The following is a 25,243-nucleotide window of genomic DNA, read 5'->3' as shown; positions in this document are numbered from 1 at the left end:
ATAGAGAAGGTATTTCTGTCTTTTTCCAAACCCAAGACCCACTAGAGTCCCGTGCCCACAAGGTGGAAGCTGCATCATGTCACCCTCATACCACTATGGTCAGAGCACCCAAGGAATTTTAGAGTGACCCATGACTTTCTCCTCCGGTCTTCATGTAGCAGTTTTAAGCTGTGTGAAGATTCCAAAGAGTACATCCATGCCTAGAAAAGGAGATGCTTTTTTTTTTAAACTCAAGACAGGGTTTCTCTGTGTAGCCTTGGCTGTCCTAGACTCACTTTGTAGACCAGGCTGGCCTTGAACTCACAGAGATCTGCCTGCCTCTGCCTCTCTGAGTGCTGGGATGAAAGGCGCGTGCCACCACTGCCCAGCTAGGAGATGCTTTCTGAAGGAACACTTTGGATCCCTTCTTCCATGCAGAGGACCCTTCTAATCTCAGTCAGGAACACATACTGGTCCTCAGCCTTGGCCAGTAAAACTTTTCCTCCTAAAACTGTCATAGCTGCCTCTCTCCCAAGAGCCTGTTCCTTGCCCTTCACAACCCCACTCCTCTAGCCCTTTCGAGAGCCTTCTCTAGGTCTTTAAGTCAGGGAAGTTGCATTTTCAATGGAGAGTCACTGCTAGATGTGGTGGTGCACAATCCCAGCACCCTGGAGGCAGAGGCAGGCAGAACTCCGTGAGTTCCAGGCCAGCCTGATCTACAGAGCAAGTTCCAGGACACCCAGGCCTACAAGGAAAGACCTTGTCTCAAAAAGAAAAAAAAAAGACAATTAGGGTTCTATTATGCTATGTGACTTTAGACAGGTCACATCACGTCTTAGACTCCTTATTCATCTGTAAAAAAATGTAGGAGTTAAACTAAATGGCACTTTAAATTTTATTGATATATATGTATATATATTCAATATATATTGAATTGATAAAATTGTGTGTGTGTGTGTGTGTTTTACCTGAATGCATGTCTGTATACCACTTGGTACCCACTGAGGCAAGAAGATGTTGGATCTTTCAGAACTGGAGTTACAGATGGTTATGAGCCACTGTATGAATACAGGGAATTGAACCTGAATCCTCTGGAAGAGCAGCCAGTGCTCTCAACTGCTAAGCCATCTCCCTGACCCCAAACTGCATGATTTTTTAGTGGAATTTCAATAGAATGGTTGCTTTACAGATTTGAAGGTTTCTATTTCTTTTTCTTTGAAACAGGGTTTTATATAACCCAGGCTGTCCTAGAACTCATTAAGTAGCTGAGGCTACCCTTGAACTCCTAAATGTTAGATTAAAGGTATGTTTCACCAGACATAGCTACTTTACAGAATTTTGAAGCTTGCTTTTACATTGTCAAAATTATAAACTTTACATGAACAGTTGCAACACTTTTCTGTTTAAACATCTGTCTCCCACTCATGCAAAAACAAAGCTGTATGCTTCATGAGATTTGTCCATTTCAACAGAAGCTGGCCAAGAGTTGAACATGATGCTGGGCATCATGGGTCACATCTGTGATCCCAGAACTCAAAAGACAGGAGCAGGATGATCAAGAGTTCAAGGCTAGCCTTGGCTACATGAGACTCTGTCTCAAAGAAAGAAAGAAAACGGGGCCTGGAGAGATGCTCAGAGGTTAAGAGCACTGTCTGCTCTTCCAGAGGTCCTGCGTTCAATTCCCAGCAGCCACATGGTGGCTGATAACCATCCATAGTGAGATCTGGTGCCCTCTTCTGGTACGCAGGCACACTTGCAGGCAGAATACTGTATACACCAAATGCAATTAGAAAGGAAGGAAGGAAGGGAGGGAGGGAGAAAGGAAGGAAGGAAGGAAAGAAGGAAGCTCTTTAGGAATTTGACACAATATGCATGAGAGTATAGACAAGGATCCAGGAAGAAAAAAGCTGGAAGGATCCTACCTGGAGGAGTGACAGCTAGGGCGTGGACAGATTCTAGGTTCTGATAAAGATTGGCAGATCCTAATAATGAGGACGTGGGGGAATGAGCAAGGTAGAGAGCAATGTTAGTTAATGAGTGTAGGGCCATGTCCTGCCTTAGCCCTCCCTGGAGATAGCCATGGGAACTAGTTAACAAAGATAGATCTAGGTATCTTATTTTAAATCCCAATCTGTGTACGGACTGAGACAGGCTTCTCAGCCTAGCAAGAAACCCAGCAAACCCAGAAGTGTAAATAGCTAGACTAAATGGAATGCCTGACACAGGCCACTAAGGAAACCCTGGGTTTCTTTCTCTTGTTCTCTTGATCTTCAGGCCTCATCCAAAGCCCTTTGCTCCCCCTGTCTCTTTATTTAGGTGACTCTGGCACCAGCTGGTGGAGCAGTGGGTGATGGCATCTCAGCTTCAAGACCGTGAGTACCCCTGCAATGAAGAGGTCTTGGAGGGAAGCTGAAGGAAAGGAAGGGATTAGACCCTGGTTCTAGAGTTCCTCTGGGCTCTCTAGCCTCCCCACTAGCTAAATAAGTACCTGCTTTTCTTGGCTTGGCTCAGGGCTGACCAATGATGAGGACCTGCTGCTGATGCAAGAAGGCACGATGATGCGCAAGGTGAGGACCAAAACCTGGAAGAAGCTAAGATACTACAGACTTCAGAATGACGGCATGACAGTCTGGCATGCACGGCAAGCCGAAGACACAGCCAAGCCCACTTGTGAGTGCCCTTGGTAGCTGTGGGTGGGAATGTGGGTGGACAGGCTTCTTAGGAATTCAGAACTTTGAGGTCAGGGAAGGGACCAGGGTCCTGTGATAGTGCAGGCCCACTTGTTTGTGTCTCTACAAGATGGCAAGCAGCCCTTGCCTTTATAAGACTGTCATGGGCATTAAATAAGTTATTGCACAGAGGAGGCTTAGAAGAGTCCTGCCACATGATAAGTCTCCATAAACAACAGATTATATATTATGGTTGACTGTGATCTGACATCACCCTTTCTGGATTAAAACCCTGGTTCTGCCACTCTCTGGGTGAGCTGTTTTGGACAAATTACTTAATTGAATTAAACTTTCTCATCTACAAAATGGGGGTTAGCCTGCACCTACCTGTAAGCTAGAGATTTGAAAGCTAATGTGTGAAGCATCTAACATGAAACCTGAAACCATTACAACATTTCAAAGCATAAAAATGCATCCCAACAGTGTGTGTTGTGTTGGCCAAGGCCTTTAAGGTACCTTTAAATGCTTGATCACAAATTAAACAGTGTGCTTTAGAGACACACTCAATACTCATGAGCGAGCCATACCACCTCAGCTGAGGCAGAGACTGGAAGAATTTCTCTGGCTCCCTTCTAGGCACCCGGAAAGAGGAAACCTTCAAGCTGGAAACATAGACAGACATTACACTCTTTTGGTGTATCTATTTTACAGCTTATTTGTCACCCCCCGCTAGCTCTCCTGTGGTAACCATTGCAACCTGCCATGATGGGGGACCTTCCATTCTTTGATATGTGGACACTGAGAGGTTAAGTTTGGGTCTTCACACTGCTAGCTCGTGGCTGGGAGTCAGGTCTTGCCAGGTCTAGCGGAACCTCCTTGCTGTCTCATGTGAACCCCTGAATCCATGGGTCTCCGTCACCCTGTACGAGTGCCCTTTGGGATCCAGCCTCCAGAGGCCCAGGTTCCTCCTGTCTTTGTCTTCCTAGAGAAGGGAGTTCTGGTTACCGTTCCTTAGGCCCTGCTGTGTGTCAGACTCCTTTCCTCAGGCCTCCCACCTGCTTCTTCTCTGGCAGTTTCCATCTTGGATGTGGAGACGATCCGTAAGGGCCATGATTCTGAGTTGCTGCGCCATCTGGAGGAAGAGTTCCCCTTGGAGCAAGGCTTCACCATTGTCTTTCAAGGTCGCCGCCCCAACCTGGACCTAGTGGCCAACAGTGTCGAAGAGGCCCAGATTTGGATGCGAGGACTCCAGCTGCTGGTGGATCTGGTCACCAGCATGGACCACCAGGAGCAACTAGACCAGTATCAACCAGACGGAGTTAGGGTGTGGACAGGGGTCACTGAAAGAGTCAGATGCTGCAGAACTAGGGAATATGGGAAGGATGCAGAAACAGATCCAGGTGGTGTGGGGAGAGACGGGGGCCAGCGTAGAGCTGATGAAGAAATGGATGTCTGCCAATCAGAGTCTGAGACTGAGACTCTGGGCCCAGGATAGGAGGAAGGGCCAGTGAGAGGAAGAAGAGCAGGCAAGGTCTTGTTCCTGTGAAGGAAACAGACATCCCAGCAGCTAGCATTCACCACCACCACCACAGGCGGGACGTAGCTTCTAGGATGCAGGCAGTGGTGTAGACTCACTTTCAGATTCCTGGATGAAGTCAGTGAGGTATTTCAGCCAGTAAAGGTGCTTGTCACAACCTGAACACAATCCCTGGAGCCTTCGTGGTAAGAGAGCTGACTCCCACGAGTTGTCCTCTGACAAACCACACACACACACACACACACACACACACACACACACACACACACACACACACAAACACACCAGCTTACAGACCCTCCAATACATGTAAAAGAGGCTTCTAGATTGCACATTACTTCATGCATATATATATATTCACTCAGCACCCATTAGGCAGTTTGTAGCCACCATTATGCCTGGTTCTAGGGACATCTAGATTAAGGAGACCACGTAGTATCACTTTAGTTAGTAGAGAGAATCAATTTGTGTAAATAATTTAACTTAAGCACTAAATTAGAGACATACTTGATTCGATCTAAGGAAAGACAGAGCATAAGAACTGGGGTCCTTACATTTTGGACTGGAGATGTAGCTCTGTTGGTGCAATGTTTGCCAGCCATGCATCAAGCCCTCGGTTCGATCCCAGCACTGCATAAACTGGGCCTGGTAATGTGTGCCTGTTATCCCAGGACTCAGGAGGCAGAAGAAAGAGGATCAGGAGGTCAAAGTTATCCTTGGCTACGTGGTAGTTGTAAGGCCAGCCTCAGCTACATGGGATCCTGCCAAACAAAGAAAGAAAAGTAGCACAATGTAAGCCCGAAAGAGGGGGGTGGGAAAGGCACTCCTGGCTGAGAGGACAGCATGAATAAAGTTGAGGGGAAGGGGACTGAGGAAGCAGGGGGTGGAGCGTTCAGAGGAAGGAGATACTGAGTCTGGCAAAAGTAGAGAGAGCAATACAGTGAGAAGGCTGGACTGGGCTAGATCACAAGGTGAGTGGATCTTAACTTCTAGTTAGAATTTTATGTTTCTTTTTGTAATCCAACAGGGAAGTAGGTCCCTGCAGGACCCTGAGCCATGCAACGACAAGATAGCTGGGCTTGGGGGCACACGCCTTTAATCCTAGCACTCAGGAGGCAGAGGCAGGCAGATTGCTGTGAGTTCGAGGCCAGCTTGGTCTACAAAGCGAGTCCGCGACAGCCAAGGCTAACACAGAGAAAGCATGTCTAAAAGAAAGAAAGAAAGAAAAAGAAAAAGAAAAAATTCGTATTTAGGAGAGATTATTTTAAAATTGGATTGGCTTGGGAGAGACACTAGCAACAAAGACGGGGAGAGAGGTGGCAGAGGAGGGCAGTGGATGAACGCACACACACACACACTCTCCACACACAGTGCTTTTGCCTTGACTCAGAGCTGGATGGGTGAGGGAATGGTTCCAACGTGGAGACGTTAACCAGGATGGCCGGATAAGTTTTGAAGAAACTCAACGGCTGCTGCTTCTGATGAATGTGGAAATGGACGAAGACTACGCCCTCAGTCTTTTTCAGGTGTGTTTGCTGGGGAGGATTTGCAGGAGCCAGCCAGACCATATTTTCACTTGGCTAGAAGGACTCTGACCCCACTCAGCGGCAGTCATTACTTGACTCCTTACAGGGTACTCTGCTGTCATAATAAGCTCAGTGGGACCAGTGGGGAATGATTCTCCCACTCAGTCTTGTTGGGAAGATGAGTCATGATACCTATAAAAAATAACAATATGTTACCGTGTTGGAGCTGGGTGAGTTGGCGCACGCCTTTAGTCCCAGCACTTGGGAGGCAGAGGCAAGAGGATCTCTGTAAGTTTGAGCCTGGCATGGTCTACACAGTGAGTTCCAGGACAACCAGAGCTATAGAGAGAGATCCTGTCTCAACAAAACAAAGCAAACAAAAGACTATTATGTTATTATGTGGACATTTCCTATTCAAACCAGTGTCCCAGGTGCCCAGTACAAACTTCCATCTGCAATGGAACTAACAAGGAGGTGGCAGATTCTGACTAATGTTGGTTTGTTTGTTTGTAGCCAGGATCTACTGTAGCCCAAACTGGCCTCAGCCCCCACTATGTAGCTGAGGATGATCCTAAGTGGGGATTAAAGGCTCCATTGCCCTCCCCCTCTCTTCTAACGACTTAGAGACAATTGAGAGATATAATCTTTCTGGTTAAAAATTTTCCCTCTAAGCCGGGCACGGTGGCACATGCCTTTAATTCTAGCACTTGGGAGGCAGAGGCAGGTGGATCTCTGTAAGTTCAAGGCCAGCCTGGTCTACTATAGGTCAGCCAGGTCTATTACACAGAGAACCTCTGTCTCAAAAAACAAACAACAACAAAAAATTTTCCCTCTAGCACAGGGTGGTAGTGGTGCATACTTGTCATCACACTACTAGGAGAGGCAGAGACAGGTCGATCTCTGTGAGTTTGAGGCCAACCTGGTCTACAAAGTGAGTCTAAGGCTACGCAGAGAAACTCTGTCTTGAAAAACCAAACCAACCAAACAAACAAACAAAAATTTCCCTCTAATGCTGGTTGGGGGTGGCACACACCATTAATCCAGTACTCAGAAGGCAGAGGCAGACAGATCTCTTGAGTTTGAGGCTGCCCTGGACTACAGAGCAAGTTCCAAAGCAGCCAAGGCAGCTGGGCGTGGTGGTACACGCCTTTAATCCCAGCACTTGGGAAGCAGAGGCAGGTGGATCGTTGAGAGTTTAAGGCAAACCTTGTCTACAAAGCAAGTCCAGGACAGCCAAGGCTAACACAGAGAAACCCTGTCTGAAACAAACAACAAACAAAACAAAAAAACCAAGCAAATTAAAAGTTCCTTCTAACAAATGATAGGGCTAAAACTGTCTTTTCTAGAGTGACTTGTAAGTGTGTGAACTATCAGAAGCTCTGTGAGAGCTTTATATTTTGTTTTGTTTTTGCTTTTTCAAGACAGGGTTTCTCTGTGTAGCCCTGGCTGTCCTGGACTTCCTTTTGTAGACCAGACTGGCCTCGAACTCACAGAGATCTGCTTGTCCCTGTCTCTCCTTGTAGTGTGCCACCACGTCCAGCCCTCTGTGAGAATTTTATCAACACACATGCTAAGATGACCTTTTACTAGGCTTGGGAAGATGCCCCTGTTGGTAATCAACTGCTTACCAACAGGAACAGGACTCACGTTTCACCCCAGCACCTGTGTAAAAAGTCAGGCACATGTTGTGGTGGTGTGTGGTGTATGTGGGTGAAGCTTGCTGGCCATATCACCCTACAGGATCATGCCGTTTCCCAGAGTTCATCCATCCGCTGCTAAGTCTTCTCTTGCAGGCAGCAGATGTCTCCCAGACCAACTCTCTGGGAGGGGAAGAGTTTGTACAGTTCTATAAGGCACTGACTAAGCGCCCTGATGTTGAGGAACTATTTGAGCACTTCTCGTCTGATGGACAGAAGCTGACCTTGCTGGAATTTGTGGACTTCCTTAGAGAGAATCAGAAAGAAAAAGACCGCGCCCCTGACCTTGCTCTGGAGTTCATTGACCGCTATGAGCCCTCTGAGAATGGTAAGGAGTACTGAGTTCTTAGATGCCGGACTCAGGGGTTGGGGAGGGGGCTACAAAAAAAGACCCGACATGGAGTTTTCTCCTACTGGAGAGAAGGCTGAGTCCACCCCTCTCCTGGCCTCCTTCTCAGTCATCTCACTGAAGCACCTACCGGAGGGCAGCCCTTCCCTGTCAGTTAAGACAGAGCTGGACCTTCATCTCTTAGAAGGAAAGAGCGTGAGGTGCCCTTTTGTTCCTTATGCTCACATTTCACATCCTCTGTTTTGGGGAAGTTCTTCACTGTGTCAACTTTGTCCTCAGTGGGAGAAGAGAACACTTGATCCCTCCCTGTCACCTCCTCGCTCTGCAATGATTCTTTTGCCCTGTGTTCCAAGGTTGCCATTCCTTTAAATGTTAGCTTCCTGGAAGTTCTCAAAGTTGATCTTAAGCCCTTAGCGCCCCCCCCCCCCCAGTCATGAATCTTCTCAGCCTAGGCCTGGGGCAGTCATGAGGACAAGTATCTGGCAAGCACAGCTAAAATATGCCTTTAAAACATTATTTACTTATTACTTATATAACATCTGGCCTGCATGTGTGCCTGCACACCAGAAGAGGGCACCAGGTCTCATTACAGATGGTTGTGAGCCACCATGTGATTGGTGGAAATTGAACTCAGGACCTCTGGAAGTATAACCAGTGCTCTTAACCTCTGAACCATCTCTCCAGACCTAAAATAGGCCTTTTTAATTTTTTCCTAAAGATGTATTTATGGGCTGGAGAGATGGCTCAGAAGTTAAGAGCACTTCCTGCTCTTCCAAAGGTTCTTAGTTCAATTCCCAGCAATCCCATGGCGGTTCACAACCATCTATAATGAGATCTGGTGCCCTCTTCTGGCCTGCAGGTGCATATGCAGGCATAATACTATATATAAATAAATACATCTTTTTTTAAAAAGGTGTATTTATTTATTATGTATAGAGTGTTCTGCCTGCATGTACACCTGCATGCCAAAAGAGGGTATCAGATCACATTTGAGCTACCATGTGGTTGGTGGGAATTGAACTCAGGACCTCTGGAAGAGCAGTCAGTGCTCTTAACCTCTGAGCCATCTCTCCAGTCTGCCTTTTAAAAAATCATTAGATTGGCCGGGCGTGGTGGCGCATGCCTTTAATCCCAGCACTCGGGAGGCAGAGGCAGGCGGATCTCTGAGTTCCAGGCCAGCCTGGTCTACAAAGTGAGTCCAGGACAGCCAAGGCCACACAGAGAAACCCTGTTTCAAAAAAACCAAAATAAATAAATAAATCATTAGTTTCTAGTTTCCTCTACTTGGCCCTTCAATGGACTGACTCACTTCCATCCTTCCATTTTCTTCAGAGTATAAGAAGTTTATATCAATAATAAGTTATTTACAAATTAAATTATTTACAAAATTATTTCACTTAAGTCCTCACTGCAACTTTGTAAAATGGAAAACAATCAATCCATGGAGAATTCACTGAGTATCCTGTAATGCACTCACATCTCTTCATTTGTTTCCTGCTGGGTGTGGTAGCACAGTCTTTAGTCCCAGCACTCGGGAGGCAGACAGGTGGATCACTGTGAGTTTGCGGCCAGCCTGGTCTACAAAGAGAGTCCAGGACAGCCAACGCTACACAGAGAGACCCTGTCTCAAAAAACCTAAAAAACAAAGAAAGAAACAAACAAACAAAAACAGAAAATGATAAAGTAAGCCAGGCAGTGGTGGCGCACATCTTTAATCCCAGGCAGGGAGGCAGAGGCAGGTGGATCTCTGAGTTTGAGGCAGGCCTGGTCTACAGAGTGAGTTCTAGGACAGCCAGACTACACAGAAAAACCCTGTGTCAAACAAAACAAAAACCCCCAAACAAGTGTGCACATCCAAGCTAGCCAGGAAATAAAACTGAAGAAGTCAGAAGAAAACAAAACAAAACCAAGCTCTCTGTTCCCAGAGCAGGATCAATTACATCAGTTACATCTGTTCTGGCTCAGAAGCGGCCCCTAATATATAAGTGTTAACGTACAACGCATTCTGTTCAGAAGTGGGGCCTCCAGCGGAAACTTCCTACCCATTCTCCACTCTTTCTGTGTGACACTTCGTAGTCCAGCAGTGCATTGGACTACTTGGGTTCAAATCCCAGCTCCTTCACTTAAACTAGCTACTGACTATCTAGCTTGCCGAGGTAGCTGTACTGCAATACTGACCTCACTGTGTTAGTGAGCTGCAAGGAGTATGTGCCCTACAGCAGCTGGACACTGGTGTTACTGTGCGAAGTCCATACCGAGAACAGTGAGGCCCATGAAAGGAGTCAAAGGACCATTCCCTAAGCAAGAATATAGCCTGAGGAGATGTTGACAGATGTTCCCCCAAAACAGCACAGTCATAGGTTACGTAGCTGCACAGCCCAAGGAAGAATGCATGGGTATCTTGGTCAGGTTACAAATAACTTTTATAAATAAGTATATACAGAAGCTGTATATATCTTGGAACTGGATTCTGTGCTATCTTTTATGGCAACTGTGGGCTCCAACAACTACGCACCTTTAAATGGACTAAAATCAAGTCTTCATAGATACATGCATGTAGGGGCTGCTCTGTCCACCACTGCAGAATAGAGCATTCTCATGTTTGCATCCAGTCCTGTTAGATAACCCTGGAGTAGAATGTGAGTTTGAGGCCAGCCTGGTCTACAAAGAGAGTCCAAGACAGTCACGGCTCTGTTACACAGAGAAACCCTGTCTCGAAGGAAAAAAAAAAAAAAAGACAGGACTTCATGCTGTGAACCCAAAGTCAAGATCCTATGGCTCTGCCTCCCAAGTGATGGGACTGTAGGTGTGCACTATCAGGTCCTCCAAACATGACTTTTTTTAGTGATAGAAATAGAGACCGTTTATTTATAAAAGGAAATTTCTCAGAAGAGTTGAGGCGGGGGGCTGGAGAGATGGCCCAGAGGTTAAGAGTGCCGTCTGTTCTTCCAGAGGTTCTGAGTTCAATTCCCAGCAACCACATACTGGCTCACAACTATCTATAATGAAATCTGATGCCCTCTTCTGCAGATAAAGTGCTCACATGCAATAAATAAAATAAATCTTAAAAAAAAAAGAGTTGAGGTGGGGACTGGCAAGATGGCTCAGTGTGGCCCACTTGTTGCCACGGCTGATGACCTGAGTGTCAGCCTTTGGACCCACAGTGGAAGAAGAGAACGGATTCTTGCCAATTGTGCTCTGGCCTTAACACATTTGTCATAGCACCTGCATCCCATTGCACATGTTATACACATGCAGAGAGTAAACAATAAATGGAAAGGGAGAGAGAGAGAGAGCATGCAAGTGAGCTCAAGAGAGCACATGCCAGGCTTTGTGGCACAGCACACAGGAGAGGCAAAAGGATCTTTATGTGGTTTGTTTTGTTTTATTTCCAAGACAGGGTCTCACTATTTAGGCCTGGCTGTCCTGGAACTCACTATGGAGACTAGGCTGGCCTAAAACTCAGAGATCTGCCTTCCTCTATTCTTCAAGTGCTGAGATTAAAGGTGTGCTCCACCACACCTGGATCTTTGTGTGTTTGAGGCAAGCCTAGTCTACATAGAGAGTTCCAGATCAGCCAGAGATACATAGTGAGATCCTGTCTTTTTTTTCCTGATACAGACTTGCTTTGTAGACTAGGCTGGCCTTGAATTCACAGAGCTCCACCTCCTCTGCCTCCTTGAGTGTTGGGATTACAGGCATGAGATCCTGTCTTAAAAAAGAAAGAATGCTGGGTGGAATGGGGTATGCATTTAATCCCAACAGTCGGGAGGCAGAGGCAGGTAGATTTCTGTGAGGTGAAGGCCAGTTTGATGTACAGAGTGAGTTCCAGAACAGCCAGGACTGCACAAAGAAACCCTGTCTCGAAAAACCAAGAGAGAGAGAGAGAGAGAGAGAGAGAGAGAGAGAGAGAGAGAGAGAGCGCTAGATAACTAGAAAACATCAGAAGCTCAAAACCCTGGAATGGTCATAATGATTCCCTTTAGCAGGCTGCGAGGAATGTTTTAAATGACAGATATAACAAGTGGCAAATTTGGGATCTGCAGACTTAGATTAGGCATCTAAGGGACTGGACCCCAAGGGAGAGGGCTGGCTACTAGGCTTGTGGGTGTGTCAGACCCTCCGAGCTTCTCACGATCATGGTACTCACTCCACATTCTAGGCAGATTGCTACGTGTGCTGAGCAAGGATGGCTTCCTCAGCTACCTCTGTTCCAAGGATGGGAACATCTTCAACCAAGCCTGCCTCCCCATCTACCAGGATATGACTCAGCCTCTGAGCCACTACTACATTAACTCCTCGCACAACACCTACCTACTGCAAAACCAGCTTTGCGGCCAGAGCAGTGTTGAAGGATACATACGGTAACGGTGGTAGCATGAGGGGTTCTCGCTCACGAGGTGGCCTGCATGCGGGAAACTCAGGGGTAGGCAGCAGGGATTGAGATATGGGTCTTAGGGTCCCTAAAGAAAGGCAGTGAGATGTAGAGTTACAAATACAGGCCCTGGAATCAGTCCACTTTAGGTCCAATTTTAGCTCCCTTGGTGTGCTGGGGGCTAACCAACCTCTGTACGTCTCTCTGGGAAATAGACGATAACAGCGCCCATTGGGTCAGGGTTCTTGTGAAGGCTAACAGGCACAACCTATGAGCCAGTGGCTGTAATTAATCACTGAATAGTCAGGACAGCACTGTAGCACTAGCAACTGACTGGCTGGGTAGCTTGAAGGATACAAGCGATTGTGGCTCAGTGGTAAAAGGTGTATGAGGAGGCCCTGGGTTTAATCCTACTGGGGAGGGGGGGCGGGAAACACCCCTACAATCCAAGCATAGACAAAGGTTGTGAATTCCAGGCTGCCTGGTAAAAGACCCTGTTTCAAACATCAGTAGTGGGTGGATTTACTAGGAGTTTGAGTGACCTGGGTGCCATATTGGGATATACATCCAGAAGAGAGGAAATATCACGAGGTAATATATGTAATGGCTTACTAGAGAGGATTATTAACTGGGCTAGGTGGAGATGGGTGTGAGCTGCTGCCGTGCACAAGGGACTGAGATGCCTCTGTGGAGATAGGACTTGATGTGGTCTGAACGGGCAAGTGTTAGTGAGAAGTATTCCTTGACCTCTCCTGCCTCTGGGGGTTTTGGGCTTCTTGTAGGGCCTTGAAACGAGGGTGCCGCTGTGTGGAGGTGGATGTGTGGGACGGACCGGATGGGGAGCCCATTGTTTACCATGGATATACCTTGACCTCTCGCATCCTGTTCAAAGATGTCGTGGCAACGCTAGCACAATACGCCTTCCAGGTAGTAGGCCTAGGTTGGGAAGAACAAGGTCTGAGGGAAGTGTGACTGACTTGGTCTGGTGAGGGTGGAAGGGCAGAGGAACAGTCAGTGCAAGTGATGTGATAGAGACAAAAGGTTTTTTTGTTGGTGTTTTGTTTTTTATTTTATATGTTATTATATATAATATATCTTTGTTTTGGTTTTTCAAGATAGGATTTCACTGTGTAGCCCTGGCTGTTGGAACACACTATGTAGATCAAGCTGGCCTCAAACTCTTAGAGATCCACCTGCCTCTGCCTGTACATCACCATCTCCCAGTTCATAAAATAATTTTTTTTCAAGGCAAGGTTTCTCTTTGTATCCTTGGCTGTCCTGGACTCGCTTTGTAGACCAGGCTGGTCTTTAACTCACAGACATCTACCTGCCTTTGCCTCTCGAGTGCTGGCATTACAGGGGTGCGCCACAGCACCTAGCTGATAAAAGAATTTTGGCTTTTTTTTTCTTTTTTCTTTTTTTTTCAAGACTGTGTAGCCTTGACTGTCCTGGACTCACTTTGTAGACCAGGCTGGCCTTGAACTCACAGAGATCCACTTGCCTCTGCCTCCAGAGTGCTGGGATTAAAAACATGCACCACTACGTCTGGCTGATAAAAGATTTAACTTTAAAGCATCAGACAAATATTAAAGAATTACTAAAGCCGGGAGTGGTGGTGCACGTCTTTAATCCCAGCACTCGGGAGGCAGAGGCAGACGGATCGCTGTGAGTTCAAGGCCAGCCTGGTCTACAAAGCGAGCCCAGGACAGCCAAGGCTACACAGAGAGACCCTGTCTTGAAAAACCAAAAAAAAAAAAAAAAAAAAAAAAAAGGATTACTATAATTAAGTGCGGTATATGTTACTAGTAATTGGTATTCATACTAGTAACAGTCACTAGTTGCTAGTAACTAGAGATGAAAGTATAATGTGAACTCCTGATAGCTTGACATCCACCCCGAGACTGAAAACTCAAAAGGCCTCAAACGGACTCAGATCAGATTTGGTATAGGTATAAGATTTGGGGGTCTCAAGAGTGACCTTTAGATGTGGATATGTCCTGAGGAGCGGACCCGAAATCTATCGAGTTCTCACAGAGCCCAGAATGGGACTGGGGAGTTTAGCTGTTGGTATACCCATTAGAGTTCATAAACGGGGGGCCTAGGAATCCAGGGGCTGGAGTAGGAGGTTGTATGACTGCGCCTCTGGATGGCTCATCTCCTTCATCCCCTTCCCTCGGCCAGTCATCGGACTACCCACTCATCCTGTCTCTGGAGAACCACTGCACCTGGGAGCAGCAGCACACCTTGGCACAGCACCTGACTGAGATCCTAGGCGAGCAGCTGCTGAGCACCACTCTGGATGGACTGCAGGACGATAGGCTGCCGTCACCAGAGGTAGGGACTCTGTGGCCCAGCCACGCCCTGGCTGTGGCTTTCACAATCCCTCACCATGGATGCCTCTTCTGTACTCCTCTACTTCCTTTTATCTTCAGATGGGCCATCTTGCTTTTTAATATACCTATAGTTGAGGGGTTTTTGTTTTTGTTTTTTGAAGATAAGATCTCAGGTAGCCAAGGATGGCTTTGAACTCCTGACCTTCCTTTCTTCCCCTCCCAAGTATTGGGATTATAGGCATGCACTACCATGCTTAGTTTCTGTGGTGCTGGGGATCAAGTCAGGGCTTTTTGCATGCTACATCCCTAGCCCTCATTGTTTATTTGTTTGTTTGTTTGTTTCTTTTTCTTTTTCTTTTTTTTTTTTTTTTTTGGTTTTTCGAGTCCAGGTCTCTTTGTAGCCTTGGCTGTTCTGGACTCACTTTGTAGACCAGGCTGGCTTCGAATTCACAGCGATCCGCCCAACTCTGCCTCTCGAGTGCTGGGATTAAAGGCGTGCGCCACCACGCCCGGCATTTGTTTCTTTTTCAAGACAGGCTGTGTAACAGAGCCCTGGCTGTCCTGGACTCACTTTTAAAAAATATATATTTATTTATTTAATGTATATGAATACTCTATGTACACCTGCATGCCTGAAGAGGGCATCAGATCGCATTATAGATGGTTGTGAGCCACCATGTGGTTGCTGGGGATGGAAGTCAGGAGCTCTGGAAGAGCAGCCAGTGCTCTTAACCTCTGAGCCACCTCTCCAGCCCCCCTGGCCTCACTTTGTAGACCAGGCTGGCCTTTGAATTTACAGAGATCTGCCTGCCTTTGCCTCCTGAGTGCTGGGATTAAAGGTATGCATCACACCCAGCCCTTATTCTTTCTTGATAGTTTGTAATTCATACGAGTTTTATAAGTGATATAGAAAAAGAGATTTTCTCCTATGGTTATCCTGCCTCCACCTTTCAAGTACTAGTGTTACAGGCAGGTGTCACCCCCCCCCCCCACTTACAACGTGCTGGGGCTCAAACCCAGGACTCTACGTGTGAGGGAAGCATACTGCCAACTGAGCCACATTTCCAGCACTGTGAGTAGATTTTGCCATTAAAAAATTTTTTTTTATTTTTATTTACATCAGTGTTCTGCCTTTGTGAGGTTGTTGGATCCCAGGAACTGGAGTTACAGACATTTGTGAGCTGCCATGTGGGTGCTGGGAATTAAACCCAAGTCCTTTAGAAGAGCAGCCAGTGTTCTTAACCACTGAGCCATCTCTCCAGCCCCCATATCTGTAAATCTTTAAGGGAACAGGAGGGTCAGGAGTCCATGGGCAGTGTCTAGTACATTGTGAGCTACATGAGACCCTTTCTCAAAACACACACACACACACACACACACACACACACACACACACACACACACACACAGAAAGGGAGATTGCATTTTCACAATTATAATTATTACTGTTGAGCTGCTCTCTAGAAAAAAAATGCCAGGGGCTGGAGAGATGCCTCAGAGGTTAAGAGCACTGTCTGCTCTTCCAGAGGTCCTGAGTTCAATTCCCAGAAACCACGTGGTAGCTCACAACCATCTATAATGTAATCTAATGCCCTCTTCTGGCATACAGGTATATGTGCAATAAATAAATAAATACAATAAATAAATAAAAATCTTAAAAACAAAAACAAACAAACAAAAAACTAAGCAGTGCTCCAACCAAGAGAATAACTGCAAGCAACTCCATAGTGAGGTGATTCATAATGGCAACCACTGAAGAGAAGAGCATCTGTTTTTGTTGTCGTTTTGAGTTTTTTAAGTGATGGGATTACAGCATGCACTAGCATGCTTGACACTTTTTAGTATATAGTCCTGCCTGCCTAGGCCTTCAGAGTGCTGGAACTACAGGCTTGAGCGACCAACTCCCAATTCATATCCTTTCTTTCTTTCTTTTTCTTTTTCTTTTTTCTTTTTTTTTTTTTTTTTTTTTGGTTCGTTTTTTGCGAGACAGGGTTTCTCTGTGTAGCCTTGGCTGTCCTGGACTTGCTTTGTAGACCAGGCTGGCCTCGAACTCACAGAGCCTTCCTCTGCCTCCCGAGTGCTGGGATTAAAGGTGTGTGCCACCATGCCCGACCTAGCTCATATCCTTTCTAAAGGCTCTTCTGTTATTTAAAAAAAAAAAAAAAGACTATTCAAAATCATTATCCCTCATACTCCCACGTCCTTCAAATCTGTAAATCTTTTTTGTTTGTTTGGTTTTGGTTTTTCTTTTTTCTTTCTTTCTTTTTTTTTTTTTAAGATTTATTTATTTATTATGTATTCGGTGTTCTGCTTCCATGTACACCTGCATACTGGAAGAGGGCACCAGATCACATTATAGATGGTTGTGAGCCACCATGTGGTTGCTGGGAATTGAACTCAGGACCTTTGGAAGAGCAGGCAGTGCTCTTAACCTCTGAACCATCTCTCCAGGCATTGTTTTTGGTTTTTCAAGACAGAGTTTCCCTGTGTAACCTTGGTTGTCCTGGACTCACTTTGTAGACCAGGCTGGCCTCAAACTCACAGAGATCCGCCTGCCTCTGCCTCCCTGAGTGCTGGGATTAAAGGCATGTGCCACCATGCCTGGCTGTAAATCTTTTTTTAATTTATTTTTAATTTATGTACGTTGGTGTTTTGCCTGCATGTGTGAGGAGTTGGATCCCCTGGAACAGGAGTTACAGACAGTGTGAGTGAGCTGCCATGTGGGTGCTGGTAATTGAACCTGGGTTTTTTGTTTTTTGTTTTTTTGGTTTTTCGAGACAGGGTTTCTCTGTGTAGCCTTGACTGTCCTGGACTCACTTTGTAGTCCAGGCTGGCTTCGAACCCACAGTGATCCGCCTGCCTCTACCTCCCAAGTGCTGGGATTAAAGGCATGCGCCACCACGCCCGGCTAAACCTGGGTTCTCTGGAAGAGCAGCCAGTCCTCTTAACTGCGGAGCCATCTCTTCAGCCCCTGTCTCTGTAAATCTTTAAGGGAGTCTTCAGTGTATAAAATGTGAGTGAGGACCTATTATCTTTTTTTCATAAAGATATAAACATAAATTTGTTTGAAAATAAGTGATTCTCTACCAAATATATTAAGGAATCAAACCCCTCCCGGGAACTCCTGACAACCCACTTTCTTCTTCTCTCTTTGGGGCAGGGTGGGCTCCATTGTCTTCAGGAGGAACTCGAGCAGACAAGTAGACATGTCTCTTTATTTTTGTCCCCTAGGAGCTCCGGGGGAAGATCCTGGTGAAAGGAAAGAAATTAACAGCACTTGATGATATTGAGGTTGAGGAGGAGGAAGAAGTGCTGGAGAGAGATCAGGAGTCAGATTTGGACATAGACTCCTTCCCTTATTTGGACACCCAGCCTCAGCCCGAGGCCCGGGAGCAGGTCTCTGAGAATAAGAGCAAAAAGAAGGTGAGTCAGGACTAGTTTTTTTTTTTTAAAAAAAAGATTTTATTTATTTATTATTTATACAGTATTCTGCCCCCATGTGTGCCTACAAGCCGGAAGAGGGCACCAGATCTCCAGATCTCATTGTAGATGGTTGTGAGCCATCATGTGGTTGTCGGGAATTGAACTCAGGACCTTTGGAAGAACAGACAGCACTCTTAACCTCTGAGCCATCTCTCCAGACCCTTTGTTTGTTTTTATAATGGCATTTGGTCAGCATGCATCACAAGCTGAGGGCCAGTTTCTGAAGACACTAGAGCCAGCCAGGGTGGAGAGCCAAGGAGAAAAATGGTCCTTTCAGTAGAAGAGGCCTAAGAGTGCATCCCCAGCATCACTATTATACCGTTGACAGCATCACTGTATATTATCCATTGCCATCGACACATCTGTAGACACATTTTTGAGACAGGGATTCTCCATGTATCCTTGGGTGTCCTGGCCTCACTTTATAGACCAGGTTGGCCTCAAACTCACAGAGATACACCTGCCTCTGCCTCCCGAGTGCTGGTCTTAAAGGAATATGCCACTACCCCAACCCCTTTTCTTTAAGATAGGAATTTTCTGTGTAGCCTTGGCTGTACTGTACTCAACTTTGTGACCAGGCTGGCCTTGAATTCACAGGGATCCACCCGCTTCTGCCTCCCCAAGTGCTAGAATAACAGGCATGGGTCACCAGGCCAGGCTCAATTGTTCTACACTTATTCATTTTGATTTTTTTGTTTTGTTTTGTTTTTTTGAGACAGGGTTTCTCTGTGTAGCTTTGACTATCCTGGACTCCCTTTGTAGACCATGCTGGCCTCGAACTCACAGCAATCCTCCTGGCTCTGCTTCCCGAGTGCTGGGATTAAAGACATGTGCCACCATGCTCAGCATCCTTAAGGTATTTTTGAATACTTCAAATTTAGCAGGGTGTGGCGGTGCAGGTCTTTAATCCCAGCACTTGGGAGGCAGAGGCAGGAGGATTGCTGTGAGTTTGAGGCCAGCCTGGTCTACAAAGCGAGTCCCCGACAGCTAAGGCTACACAGAGAAACCCTGTCTCGAAAAACAAAAAACAAACACAAACTCCTTAAAGGCAAATCTGAAGGCCATTGGTTGTGCTCTCTTCTTCTTCTTCTTCCTCTTCTTCTTCTTCTTCTCATCCTCTTCTTCTTCTCTTCCTCCCTTCCTTTGAGTGAGTATAGCTATTTTATTGCCTGAATAGAAGTTGCTGGACCACTGATTGCTGTGACCTCAAGTCTCAGCTATAATTGGATTAGTTGGAGAAAGTGTTTTGCAAAGGATACACTTTGAGGAGGAGCCAGAAATATTGAAATAGGGGAAGCCAAGTGAGAAAGGACTCCATTGGTGGAATGTGACATCTGTATTTCTCTCTCTTGTGCACTTACATGGCTTACTCAGCTGACTTATGACTACCCTGTTCTGAGGCTATAGTCTTTAGACCTGTCCTGTTTAGGGATGACAATGGGAATTAAGGAGATAAATCCAAAGATAATGCTCTGGAATCCTCACATCCTTATGGGTGTGGGTTGTGTGGCCGCTTGCATCCATTGACATATCAGACTGGATTCAGGTTTGGTTTTGTTTTTAAAGGTTATTTATTTATTATGTATACCAGTGTTCTGCCTGCATGTACACCTGCAGGCCAGAAGAGGGCACCAGATCAATTATAGATGGCTGTGAGCCACCATGTGGTTGCTGGGAATTGAACTCAGGACCTCTGGAAGAGCAATGAGTGCTCTTAACCTCTGAGCCATCTCTGCAGGCCCTCATTTTTTTTAAAAGACAGTCTCGTTGTGTATCCTTGGGTGACCTGAAACTCCTTATCTAGACCAAAGCTAGGCTTAAACTCAGAGACCCACCTGCCTCTGGCTCCTGAGTGCTTGGATTAAAGGCCTGTACTACCATGCAAGGACCACGTATACATTTTGGCCAAAGATGACTATTGTTCATTTGTTTTCCAGAGAGGTAGGGAGACTGATGCTTCTCTGTTTAAAAATAATAAAGACTGCTTACCACAGATGTAGGGTAGGAACGACCTTCGAAACTGAGAGCTGAAACTGATCCGAGCAGTATATGTAGACTGCCTTTATTCCCATCCTCACCCCTAGGTTGTGCCGTGTCCGATGTCTTGTCTGCTTATTTGTGGTCACGTACTGGCTCAGGATCCTAGTTCCATTCCTGGGCCTATTGTCTTGTCCAACCAAGTGAGGCAGGTGAGAGAATATACAGTGGGAGGCATCGGGCAGAGGCTTAGATTGGATGGCTACCAGCTTCTCTCCAGACCATGCCAAATTCAATAAATACCATCCTCCTGTCCACATTTTTTCCCCCCAGAATTCCAGGACCATCTTGTGCCCAGACCTATCTGCCCTGGTTGTCTACTTGAGGACTGTTCCCTTCTTCAGCTTCACTCATTCCAAAGAAAACTACCACATCTATGACATTTCATCCTTCTCCGAGACCAAGGCCAAGAACCTCATCAAGGAGGCAGGTCAGGAGAGAAGTGGGATGGGCAGCTTCTGGTCTGGCAGGCAGGTAGGTTAAGTCCCAAGAAACAGAACAAGAAAGCAATAGAGAGATGGGGTTAAGAAACTTCTTAGGGCAGGCTTAAGATAGTTCCTCCCCCCCTCTCTTTCTCTGGGGGTCTTCTGAGACAGGGTTTCTCCATGTAGCCCTGGCTTTCCTGGACTCATTTTGCCGACCAGGCTGGCCTCAAACTTACTGGACCACCATGCCTGGCTAAGATAGTCTCATATAATCCTGTCTAACCTCAAACTTGCTCTGTGGTTGAGGACCACCTTGAACTTCTGGTCCTATTCTCTGTCTCCCAAGTTCTGGGATTACCCTGCCTACCACCATGCCAGTTTGTGCAGAGTGCTGTGGTACCAACCCAGGGCCTGTGAGGCAAGCACTTGACTAAGTGACTCCCAACCCGCAGAGGAAAAGATCTTTGAATAGTGGGCACAAGCTCTAGGAAGAAGACAATTGGGGTAGTAGTGGTTTCCTTTCTGGAGCCAGCCTCAGATTTCAAAAAGAGTGAAGTAAGTAGAAAGGGTCCTTGGGACTGAGGAAGTGGGAGGGCCTACCTCAGACACAGAACTTCCATCTCCTTCCCTTCACCTTCTTACAGGCAACGAGTTTGTACAGCACAACGCCAGGCAGCTGTGCCGTGTGTATCCCAGTGCTATGAGGACAGATTCATCCAACTTTAAGCCCCAGGGACTCTGGAATGCAGGCTGCCAGATGGGTGAGGAGGCAGCCTGGATGGGAAGGGAGTGGAGGATCCGCTGACGGGAGGTACCTTCCCTAGAGGAAATAGGGCCTGTTTTGTTTTGGGTTTTTTTGGTTTTTTTTTTTTTTGTTTTGTTTTTTTTTTTTTTTTTTTTTCTTTTTGAGACAGGGTTTCTCTGTGTAGCCTTGGCTGTCCTGGACTCCCTTTGTAGACCAGGCTGGCCTCGAACTCACAGCGATCCGCCTGCCCCTGCCTCCCAAGTGCTGGGATTACAGGTGTGCACCACCACGCCCTGCCTCCCAAGTGCTGGGATTACAGGTGTGCACCACCACGCCCGGCCTGGGCTTGGTGTGTTTTAAAGGAGTAAGAAAAGGTGAGAAAAGTGGTGCTGTCTATACGACTGTTTCCAGCAGGCACTGATCTGAGGACCGTGTTCTGTTCTGCAGCCTAAGCTGGTTTCAAACTCTGTCCTCCTTCCTCGCTCGGCCTTCCAAGTGTGTTACCCAGCTCCCGCAGGCATCCTTATACCTACAACCTTCTAGTTCCCCCAAAAGAAGGGTTAAAAGGCCAAAGAGGAGGTGTTGCTGGTCTTCGTTACTTTGTGGCTTCTATTTCCCCCCCCCCCATCCCCTGGGCTTTACATCCCATTACTAGATAGGAGAGAGAGGAGAGAGAAGGGGAGAGATCCCTGAACCCCGTTTCTTTCCTTTTGTTTCTTCTTTGACCATGACTACTAACAAACCACAACCAACCTCCCTAAATGACCAACAACCACCCACACCCCACTTATTGGTGTTCCCAAAATTCCAAACGTCACACAATCACGGAAACTATCTGCAGTTATCAAAGTCATGCCTCTGCTAGAGCATGAAGCAAGTAAATCACAGTCAGCTGCTATGGTCAATTCAAAGCACCCCCATAACCCCACACCCTGGTACTTAAACAAAATCACTTTCTTATACTATTTTTGTGTTTTTCAAAGAAACCAAAACCCTAGAATTCTCGCTAAAAGGATGTGTGTCCATTCATGTAATACCCACACGCCTAGGTGTATTTATGTGTATGAGACACAGAGGAAAAAAAATACTGTGTATGTAAATAAGAGAGAGAGAAAAAAGGAGGGAGATACGGGAAAGAGGGGAGAAGGGGGAGAGAGGAGGAGAAACAGGGCATATAGCCCTGGCTGGCCTAGAACTTGCTGTGTAGAGTAGGATGGCGCTGACTTTGTGGGAGACCTCTTGCCCTTGCCTCCTGAGTGCTCGGTTTGCAAGTATGTCCCATCACAGCCATCTCCCAAGGTGAGCTTTTCTTCTTTTTTCTTGGGCTTGTCAGTGGCTATGAATATGCAGACTGCTGGGAGTGCCATGGACATCTATGACGGGTTCTTCCGACAGAATGGTGGCTCTGGCTATGTGCTGAAGCCAGAATTCCTGCGAGACATCCAGAGTTCCTTCAATCCCGAGAGGCCCATCAGTCATTTTAAGTCCCAGGTCCTCTTAGTCCAGGTATGACAGACACTGTTGGGAAGAATCTGGAAGAGCTCGGATAGTGTGCATGCGTACAACTATGGCTGGGGTGGTGGTGGTGGTAGTGGCTCAACTTGACAGGAGTGTAATTCGTTGAAACGTTTCTGCCAAGAGTGGTAGCACACACCTTTAATCCCACGCTAGAGCTACACAATGAGACTGTCTCAACTATATACAATAAAAATAAAATTTTTCATAAGAGGGAGGTAGCCTGACCCAATTGAAGACTTTGAAGGCAACTGCCTGGTTTCTAAGTTGAGCAACAACTGGGCAAATTCCTTAACTTGTAACCTCGGTAAACTCACTTGCAAGATAGGGGTAATTCACCTCAAAGGGTTATGAGGTATCAGTTCAAAAAAGGGCTTAGAATTGGCCGGGCAGTGGTGGCGCACGCCTTTAATCCCAGCACTTGGGAGGCAGAGGCAGGCAGATCTCTGTGAGTTCAAGGTCAGCCTGGACTACAGAGCAAGTTCCAAGACAGCCAAGGCTGTTACACAGAGAAACCTTGTCTCCAAAAACCAACCAACCAAAGGGCTTACAACCCTGGTGCACGGTAAGAACTATAGAGAAGGCTGTTGTCATCGGTGTGCCTCCTTTCAAGCCTTTTGGTTCATTTGCAATTTTAGGTTGGAAACCAGAATTCACCATCTATGGAGGATTAGTTTTGTGAACTATGAAGCTATAGTGCAAGTCCTGTCTTTTCAGGGTTGGGAGGGCTGGGCTGAGCAGGGACTCATGAAGTTCCAGTGCCCTGTTTGCAGGTGATCAGTGGTCAAAGACTCCCCAAAGTGGACAACACGAAAGAGACGACCATTGTGGATCCACTGGTCAAAGTAGAGCTCTTTGGTGTTCCTGAAGACACAACACAGCAAGAGACCGACTATGTGGAGAACAATGGTGAGAGACTGGGCATGGGAGGTGTGGGAGCAGACTGCTGATTTCCCTACTAGCTTGCCCTCCATTTGGTGTGGGCCATGTGACTGTGCACCCCTGTGATGGACAAAGTGACATAGTCCAGGGAATCCTGACCCTCCCTTACCACTTTGTGCACTGGGAAAAGTCCTTATGCTTTTTATTTTTAAAAAAGATTTATTTATTATTATGTATCCAATGCTCTAGTTGCACGAACACCTGCAGGCCAGAAGAGGGCACTGGATCACATTATAGATGGCTGTGAGCCACAATGTGGTTGCTGGGAACTGAACTCAGAACCTCTGGAAGTGCAGTGAGTGCTCTTAACCTCTGAGCCATCTCTCCAGCCCCGCTTTTTTTTTTTTTAAAGATTTATTTTTATTTATGTGTGTGTGTGTGTGTGTCCACAGATGCCATCAGACTCCCTGGACTGGGTTATAGGCAGCTGTGATTCATCAGATGTGGGCTCTGGGAACCAAACTCAGGTCCTCTGGAAAAGGTGCAAGTGCTTTTAACTACTGGGCTATTTCTCTAGCCCCTCCTGCTGCACGTTGTACCTGTAACCTCACTTGTAAAATGCTGACTGGCATCGAGATAAATGAGAATGCAGGGAGAGCAACTTAGCATGGGCCTAATGAAGACAGTCAGTCTGTTCCTTTATTCCTATCTCCACTTCAGGTTTTAATCCACACTGGGGGCAGACATTCTGTTTCCGGGTCCAGGTGCCTGAACTTGTTATGCTGCGTTTTGTGGTAAAGGATTATAACTGGAAATCCAATAAGTTTATTGGTCAATACACCCTGCCTTGGACCTGTGTGAAAGAAGGTGAGACAGTCCTTGGACACCTGGCCAGCGTCTCAACTCTGGTTCCCTTCCTAATCCAGTCCTGATGCTGATTCCAGGTTACCGACACGTATCCTTGCTCTCCAAAGATGGCACTAGCCTTCACCCAGCTTCCATCTTTGTGTACCTCTGCATGCACGAAGACCTGGAAGAGGAGGAAGAGGAGGAGGAGGAGGAAGAGGAAGAGGAGCCCTGAGGTGCGTATTCCACAGCAAGGGCAGATAGATATGCTGGCCTTAGATGTCAAGGAACAAAATTGCCCCGCCCCCTAACACATGGTTTTACTATGTAGCTCTGGCTGTCTTGGAACTCACTATGTAGACCAGGCCAGCCTCAAACTCACTGAGATCCATCTGCCTCTGCCACTAGAGTGCTGGGATTAGAGGCATGAGCTACTATGACCAGCATACCTTACCCTTCTCAAGCAAATCTAGGACCTGATCTTTCATCTGGTCTTTTCTGCCCTTTCCTTTTTATGCACTTGATGCTAGAGCTCACTCCTTATATCCTTGCTCTAGGCTTAGTCTCATTCTCACATCTTGTTAATCTTCCCCACCGTCTCTGACTAGAAGCACAGGGTGGGCCTTGAAGCAGAAAAATCTACAGATGCATTATCCTTTCCAACGTACAACTCCCCCCAAATCCAGAGGCAACGAAAGGATCAATCAAGGATCAAAGTCCCCAGGCAAAGGCTGGGGAAGAATGCCTGACCCCAGAACTATGACTCTCTAGAGGACAATGCACAGCCCTGAGCCCCCACTGGACTGCGGCTCCTTAGCTGGTCTAAATAGAGCTTCTCTGTCCAA

At 46.6% G+C, this 25,243-nt stretch overlaps 1 protein-coding gene across 1 annotated transcript in view; it reads left to right on the top strand.

The window, feature by feature from the left end:
- The window catches only part of PLCD4 (phospholipase C delta 4), a 29,225-nt gene extending 3,982 nt beyond the window's left edge, over positions 1-25,243 (top strand). The window contains exons 5-20 of the mRNA XM_084778558.1: positions 2,296-2,351; positions 2,491-2,649; positions 3,722-3,950; positions 5,576-5,711; positions 7,505-7,736; positions 11,920-12,121; positions 12,915-13,059; positions 14,314-14,466; positions 17,697-17,888; positions 20,033-20,137; positions 20,259-20,415; positions 21,055-21,171; positions 22,489-22,661; positions 23,444-23,579; positions 24,273-24,419; positions 24,497-25,243. Of these exons, the coding sequence (XP_084634684.1) occupies positions 2,330-2,351; positions 2,491-2,649; positions 3,722-3,950; positions 5,576-5,711; positions 7,505-7,736; positions 11,920-12,121; positions 12,915-13,059; positions 14,314-14,466; positions 17,697-17,888; positions 20,033-20,137; positions 20,259-20,415; positions 21,055-21,171; positions 22,489-22,661; positions 23,444-23,579; positions 24,273-24,419; positions 24,497-24,633 (2,442 nt within the window). The 5' untranslated portion in view covers positions 2,296-2,329 and the 3' untranslated portion in view covers positions 24,634-25,243. The remainder of the gene's footprint in view (positions 1-2,295; positions 2,352-2,490; positions 2,650-3,721; positions 3,951-5,575; positions 5,712-7,504; positions 7,737-11,919; positions 12,122-12,914; positions 13,060-14,313; positions 14,467-17,696; positions 17,889-20,032; positions 20,138-20,258; positions 20,416-21,054; positions 21,172-22,488; positions 22,662-23,443; positions 23,580-24,272; positions 24,420-24,496) is intronic.

The sequence above is a fragment of the Acomys minous genome (genome assembly GCF_964271855.1).
Source record: "Acomys minous genome assembly, chromosome: 4".
Lineage (NCBI taxonomy): Eukaryota > Metazoa > Chordata > Mammalia > Rodentia > Muridae > Acomys > Acomys minous.
Note: the sequence above shows the minus strand (reverse complement) of the source record. Positions and strands in the feature narration are given on the sequence as shown.